We start from the raw sequence: 7,762 nt of genomic DNA on the forward strand, positions 1-7,762 counted from the left end.
TCTCTCTCTGTCTCTCTCTCTGTGTAGTTAAAAGCAGCAGTGGAAAGTTTCCCAGACATCACTTACAGTGTTCTTCTAAAGTCAAGCCAGAGAGGAAGAGCAACATTAAAGACTTTAGACTTCACCCCTTCCCCTCCTTCCCCCTCCTCTCCTCACCCCTCCTCTGCCTCCTCCCCCCTCCTTCCCCTCCTCTCCCCCTCATCCCCTCCTTCCCCCTCTCCCCTCCCTCCTCTCCTCTTCACCTCCTACCCCTCCTCCCCTCCTCTCCCCCTCTACCCCTCCCCCTCCTCCTCTCCCCCATCCGTCCGTTCTTTGTGTCACTAGGACAGTTCTTGATTGGCCGCCAACATCCAACCAAACCCTGCCCTGACCTCATATACACTACAGCCCAGCTATTGAGAGAGACCCTCCAGCTCTGGGACAATCAGGCTATAGACTACAGCCCAGCTATTGAGAGAGACACTCCAGTTCTGGGACAATCAGGCTATAGACTACAGCCCAGCTATGTAGAGAGACCCTCCAGCTCTGGGACAATCAGGCTATAGACTACAGCCTAGCTATGGAGAGAGACCCTCCAGCTCTGGGACAATCAGGCTATAGACTACAGCCCAGCTATGGAGAGAGACCCTCCAGCTCTGGGACATTCAGGCTATAGACTACAGCCCAGCTATGGAGAGAGACCTCCAGCTCTGGGACAATCAGGCTATAGACTACAGCCCAGCTATTGAGAGAGATCCTCCAGCTCTGGGACAATCCGGCTATAGACTACAGCCCAGCTATGGAGAGAGACCCTCCAGCTCTGGGACATTCAGGCTATAGACTACAGCCCAGCTATGGAGAGAGACCTCCAGCTCTGGGACAATCAGGCTATAGACTACAGCCCAGCTATTGAGAGAGACCCTCCAGCTCTGGGACAATCCGGCTATAGACTACAGCCCAGCTATGGAGAGAGACCCTCCAGTTCTGAGACAATCAGGCTATAGACTACAGCCCAGCTATGGAGAGAGACCCTCCAGCTCTGGGACAATCAGGCTATAGACTACAGCCCAGCTATGTAGAGAGACCCTCCAGCTCTGGGACAATCAGGCTATAGACTACAGCCCAGCTATGGAGAGAGACCCTCCAGCTCTGGGACAATCAGGCTATAGACTACAGCCCAGCTGTGTAGAGAGACCCTACAGCTCTGGGACAATCAGGCTATAGACTACAGCCCAGCTATGGAGAGAGACCCTCCAGCTCTGGGACAATCAGGCTATAGACTACAGCCCAGCTATTGAGAGACCCTCCAGCTCTGGGACAATCAGGCTATAGACTACAGCCCAGCTATTGAGAGAGACCCTCCAGCTCTGGGACAATCAGGCTATAGACTACAGCCCAGCTATTGAGAGACCCTCCAGCTCTGGGACAATCAGGCTATAGACTACAGCCCAGCTATTGAGAGAGACCCTCCAGCTCTGGGACAATGAGGCTATAGACTACTTCAAAACGGTTACATGGTTTCAGTCTTTCAACCCAGAATCATTGTGAGATGATTTAGTGGACAACTGAACCCACACTGCTCATGCTTCTTTTTACAAGGAGACGAGAACCAGAATCGTCCTTGTCCTTTTATACAGAACGCTCATCGGTTTGGTCCAACACAGATGAACATTGAGTGTCCATATTTAATATCACCACCAGTATTCACTCACCTCTCCTGGAGACACGCGGCAGGCTTCATCCTGAAGGGAGAGGGGCTGGCTGACAGGCAGGGTTTCTGGTGGGCAGGGGGGAGCTGCGGAGGACCACAGCTGGAGCTGGAGACAGGGATGGGGACAGGGGTGGTGGGTGGAGGACGGCAGGCTCTGGGTGGAGGTATGGATATGGGTGTAGAAGGCGGTGCTGGCTCTGCTTGGACCATGCTGCTAGAGAAGGGGACCTGGGGAATAATGACAAGATGGGACAGCATTAGTTGAGCTTCAGACACGCCTTTACTAAAGATAAAACCAGGACCTGGGGAATAATGACAAGATGGGACAGCATTAGTTTAGCTTCAGACACATCTTTACTAAAGATAAAACCAGGACCTGGGGAATAATGACAAGATGGGACAGCATTAGTTTAGCTTCAGACACTCCTTTACTAAAGATAAAACCAGGACCTGGGGAATAATGACAAGATGGGACAGCATTAGTTTAGCTTCAGACACTCCTTTACTAAAGATAAAACCAGGACCTGGGGAATAATGACAAGATGGGACAGCATTAGTTTAGCTTCAGACACTCCTTTACTAAAGATAAAACCAGGACCTGGGGAATAATGACAAGATGGGACAGCATTAGTTGAGCTTCAGACACTCCTTTACTAAAGATAAAACCAGGACCTGTATTCACAAAGCATCTCACAGTAGAAAGACATATGTTTTATTGTCACATACACCCGGGTAGGGGCAGTGAAATGTGTTGTTTTACAGGCTCAGTGCCGCACTCCTGAAGTGCCTTGCTCAATGGCACATCAGCAGATTGTTCACCTTGTCAGTTCCTTTTGGTTACTGGTCCACTGCTCTAACTGCTAGACTACCTGCTGCCCTGTAAGAGAGCTGATCTTGGATCAGTTTGGTCTTTTAGATCAGATTGAATAGGATGATATGGTCAGGCAGGACCTGATCCTAGATCAGCACTCGTACTCTGATATACTTTATGAATACAGGTGTATTACACATAACATTATGGTACTGTAGTACATCACGCTACAACTTGGGGCTTCAAATATGTGTTGCATTATGGGAATTGTAGTTAATCGCGCTCCAACCTACCTGGGGCTGGGTCTGTGCTCCGACGGCGTGCAGCGGGACCGGGGGTGGGACGGTGACAGGGGTCAGGTGAAGGTCGCGGCTGGGGAACACGGACTGCTCTTTGGTCTGCCTGTCAGAATATTCAACCTTCTCCTTTAGACGGTAGAGGACCTGAGAGAGAGGAGAGGAGAGGAGAGGAGAGGAGAGGAGAGGAGAGGAGAGGAGAGGAGAGGAGAGGAGAGGAGAGGAGAGGAGAGAGGGGAGGGGAGGAGAGGGTGTAGAGAAGAGGGTTTAGAGGGTGTAGATGAGAGGAGAGGAGAGGAGGGGGTGTAGAGGAGAGGGTGTAGAGGAGAGGGTGTAGAAGAGAGGAGAGGAGAAGAGAAGAGAAGAGAAGAGAGGAGAGGGTGTAGAGAAGAGGGTTTAGAGGGTGTAGATGAGAGGAGAGGAGAGGAGGGGGTGTAGAGGAGAGGGTGTAGGAGAGAGGAGAGGGTGTAGAAGAGAGGAGAAGAGAAGAGAAGAGAGGAGAGGAGAGGAGAGGAGAGCTTTGATTGCTATTGAAATGAAAGAGCAGTTCACAGCAAACCTTATGGACATCACAACACTTCCTCATTCCTTCTTTCTGTTTCCAGTCACCTCAGGTGTCCTGCTGCTTACAATGAGTCCCCACGGGTCTATTTTCCAGGTGATTAGCCTTACGGCTGAGCTAATTTTGGAGTTCTAATGTCACTGTCTGCAGGCCCTGAGGTGGCATGACCTCAGAGGACCCGCCAGCCACAGAGAGAGAGAGCAGTGAGACCTGGGTTCAATCTTGGATTCACACTAGATCATTATATTGTGACGTTGTGATATTGTGATATTGAGATATTGAGATATTGTGACATTGTAATATTGAGATATTGTGATATTGTAATATTGAGATATTGTGATATTGTTATATTGTGATATGCATGCCCTCTTGTGGATGTGAAACATAGTTCTGTTGGAGAGGGCTGAGTGATATAGTCTACAACATGGGAGATGGCTGAGTGATATAGTCTACAACATGTACAATAACATGGGAGATGGCTGAGTGATATAGTCTACAACATGTACAACAACATGGGAGATGGCTGAGTGATATAGTCTACAACATGTACAATAACATGGGAGAGGGCTGAGTGATATAGTCTACAACAACATGGGAGATGGCTGAGTGATATAGTCTACAATAACATGGGAGATGGCTGAGTGATATAGTCTACAACATGTACAATAACATGGGAGATGGCTGAGTGATATAGTCTACAACAACATGGGAGATGGCTGAGTGATATAGTCTACAACATGGGAGATGGCTGAGTGATATAGTCTACAACATGTACAACAACATGGGAGATGGCTGAGTGATATAGTCTACAACATGGGAGATGGCTGAGTGATATAGTCTACAACATGTACATTAACATGGTAGATGGCTGAGTGATATAGTCTACAACATGTACAACAACATGGGAGATGGCTGAGTGATATAGTCTACAACATGTACAACAACATGGGAGATGGCTGAGTGATATAGTCTACAACATGGGAGATGGCTGAGTGATATAGTCTACAACATGTACAACAACATGGGAGATGGCTGAGTGATATAGTCTACAACATGGGAGTTGGCTGAGTGATATAGTCTACAACATGGGAGATGGCTGAGTGATATAGTCTACAACATGTACAACAACATGGGAGATGGCTGAGTGATATAGTCTACAACATGGGAGATGGCTGAGTGATATAGTCTACAACATGGGAGATGGCTGAGTGATATAGTCTACAACAACATGGGAGATGGCTGAGTGATATAGTCTACAACATGGGAGATGGCTGAGTGATATAGTCTACAACATGTACAACAACATGGGAGATGGCTGAGTGATATAGTCTACAACATGGGAGATGGCTGAGTGATATAGTCTACAACAACATGGGAGATGGCTGAGTGATATAGTCTACAACATGGGAGATGGCTGAGTGATATAGTCTACAACATGTACAACAACATGGGAGATGGCTGAGTGATATAGTCTACAACATGGGAGATGGCTGAGTGATATAGTGTACAACATGTACATTAACATGGGAGATGGCTGAGTGATATAGTCTACAACATGTACAACAACATGGGAGATGGCTGAGTGATATAGTCTACAACATGGGAGATGGCTGAGTGATATAGTCTACAACATGTACATTAACATGGGAGATGGCTGAGTGATATAGTCTACAACATGGGAGATGGCTGAGTGATATAGTCTACAACATGGGAGATGGCTGAGTGATATAGTCTACAACATGTACATTAACATGGGATTTGGCTGATTGATATAGTCTACAACATGGGAGATGGCTGAGTGATATAGTCTACAACATGTACAACAACATGGGAGATGGCTGAGTGATATGGTCTACAACATGGGAGATGGCTGAGTGATATAGTCTACAACATGTACATTAACATGAGAGATGGCTGAGTGATATAGTCTACAACATGGGAGATGGCTGAGTGATATAGTCTACAACAACATGGGAGATGGCTGAGTGATATAGTCTACAACATGGGAGATGGCTGAGTGATACAGTCTACAACATGTACATTAACATGGGAGATGGCTGAGTGATATAGTCTACAACATGGGAGATGGCTGAGTGATATAGTCTACAACAACATGGGAGATGGCTGAGTGATATAGTCTACAACATGGGAGATGGCTGAGTGATATAGTCTACAACATGTACATTAACATGGGAGATGGCTGAGTGATATAGTCTACAACAACATGGGAGATGGCTGAGTGATATAGTCTACAACATGGGAGATGGCTGAGTGATATAGTCTACAACATGTACATTAACATGGGAGATGGCTGAGTGATATAGTCTACAACAACATGGGAGATGGCTGAGTGATATAGTCTACAACATGGGAGATGGCTGAGTGATATAGTCTACAACAACATGGGAGATGGCTGAGTGATATAGTCTACAACATGGGAGATGGCTGAGTGATATAGTCTACAACAACATGGGAGATGGCTGAGTGATATAGTCTACAACAACATGGGAGATGGCTGAGTGATATAGTCTACAACAAGGGAGATGGCTGAGTGATATAGTCTACAACAACATGGGAGATGGCTGAGTGATATAGTCTACAACATGTACATTAACATGGGAGATGGCTGAGTGATATAGTCTACAACAACATGGGAGATGGCTGAGTGATATAGTCTACAACAACATGGGAGATGGCTGAGTGATATAGTCTACAACATGGGAGATGGCTGAGTGATATAGTCTACAACAACATAGGAGATGGCTGAGTGATATAGTCTACAACATGTACATTAACATGGGAGATGGCGCCCTCCTGTGGAATCCAGTCATGTTGCACGTCCTCTTTGAGCTCATAACAGTTTAGTAACAATAGCTAATGCATGGATTGAATTGTAGGTATACCAAGCAGAATGTAAACACAGCACAGCATAACTTCCTGCTAAATAAAGGTTACAGAAATACCCTTGTAAAACATTCAAAGCCCACTTCCTGCTAAATAAAGGTTACAGTAATACCCTTGTAAGACATTCAAAGCCCACTTCCTGTGCATTAGCATGTTGTTCCTGTTAGGAAGAAGAGTTAACAACCTGAACTAGGAACTAGGGGTCATATCTTGTCTGTGTCCTAAGGGCCCTGGTCTAAAGTAGTGCACTATATAGGGAATAGGGCTCTGGTCTAAAGTAGTGCACTAAATTGGGAATATTGCTCTGGTCTAAAGTAGTGGGAATAGGGAATAATATGCTATTTGGGATTCACACAGGATGTGACCACTGGTTACTGGATGTGACCCCTGGTTACTGGATGTGACTATTGGTTACAGGATGTGACCCCTGGTTACTGGATGTGACTATTGGTTACAGGATGTGACTATTGGTTACAGGATGTGACCCCTGGTAACAGGATGTGACCCCTGGTTACTAGATGTGACTATTGGTTACAGGATGTGACCCCTGGTAACAGGATGTGACCCCTGGTTACAGGATGTGACCCCTGGTTACTGGATGTGATCCCTGGTTACAGAATGTGACCCCTGGTTACAGGATGTGACCCCTGGTTACAGGATGCGACCCCTGGTTACTGGATGTGACCCCTGGTTACAGGATGTGACATCTGGTTACAGAATGTGACCCCTGGTTACTGGTTCAGGTTTTTTTGACACGATGGACCCACTAACTGACCACATTGCTATTTGGGACACAGCCCTTGTGACCTCTGACCTCTATTAAGTGACACAGCTTTAGGGTTTTAACTGGCTAATCATCCTCAGGCTATCGACCAACCACAGCATCTATCCCAGGGGCTATCAGAGGTCTGATGATGTCATGAGCTTACGAACTGATGACCTCATGTCCCGCCCACTTCGCCCTTCAGCCAATCGGAGTGCTCGGGGAGCATGTGTGAGCCAATTAGAGCGCTCTGGGATCATGTGTCAGAGAGGGAGAAAGCCTTCACATCCTTGACCACAGGCAGTCATAGCTGATCTCTTCAAATCTTCTACAGATCCTCTCTGAGACACACACACACACACACACACACACACACACACACACACACACACACACACACACACACACAGACAGACAGACAGACATGCAGCCACACACACACACACACACACACACACACACACACACACACACACACACACACACACACACACACACACATGCAGCCACACACACAGACAGACACGCAGCCACACACAGATCCCATTCACAAAGACACCACCTTTCACAAACAACCTACTGTATCTTCACAGAGGATGTTGTCTGACTGTTACTATGTGTTGACAGGAGAGGATGCTGACTGACTGTTGCTATGTGTTGATAGGAGAGGATGTTGACTGACTGTTGCTATGTGTTGATATGAGAGGATGTTGACTGACTGTTGCTATGTGTTGAC

The 7,762-nt window shown here is 46.8% G+C and overlaps 1 protein-coding gene across 3 annotated transcripts in view; it reads right to left on the reverse strand.

Moving 5' to 3' along the window:
• The window catches only part of LOC110499711 (receptor-type tyrosine-protein phosphatase R), a 94,328-nt gene that overhangs the window by 20,762 nt on the left and 65,804 nt on the right, over nucleotides 1-7,762 (reverse strand). For all 3 annotated transcript variants that reach the window (XM_036956589.1, XM_036956588.1, XM_036956590.1), the window contains 2 exons: nucleotides 2,795-2,944; nucleotides 1,692-1,918 (listed from right to left, as the gene is read on the reverse strand). In XM_036956589.1, coding sequence (XP_036812484.1) covers nucleotides 1,692-1,918; nucleotides 2,795-2,944 — 377 coding nt within the window. The remainder of the gene's footprint in view (nucleotides 1-1,691; nucleotides 1,919-2,794; nucleotides 2,945-7,762) is intronic.

The sequence above is a fragment of the Oncorhynchus mykiss genome, chromosome 21 (genome assembly GCF_013265735.2).
Source record: "Oncorhynchus mykiss isolate Arlee chromosome 21, USDA_OmykA_1.1, whole genome shotgun sequence".
NCBI classification, from domain to species: domain Eukaryota; kingdom Metazoa; phylum Chordata; class Actinopteri; order Salmoniformes; family Salmonidae; genus Oncorhynchus; species Oncorhynchus mykiss.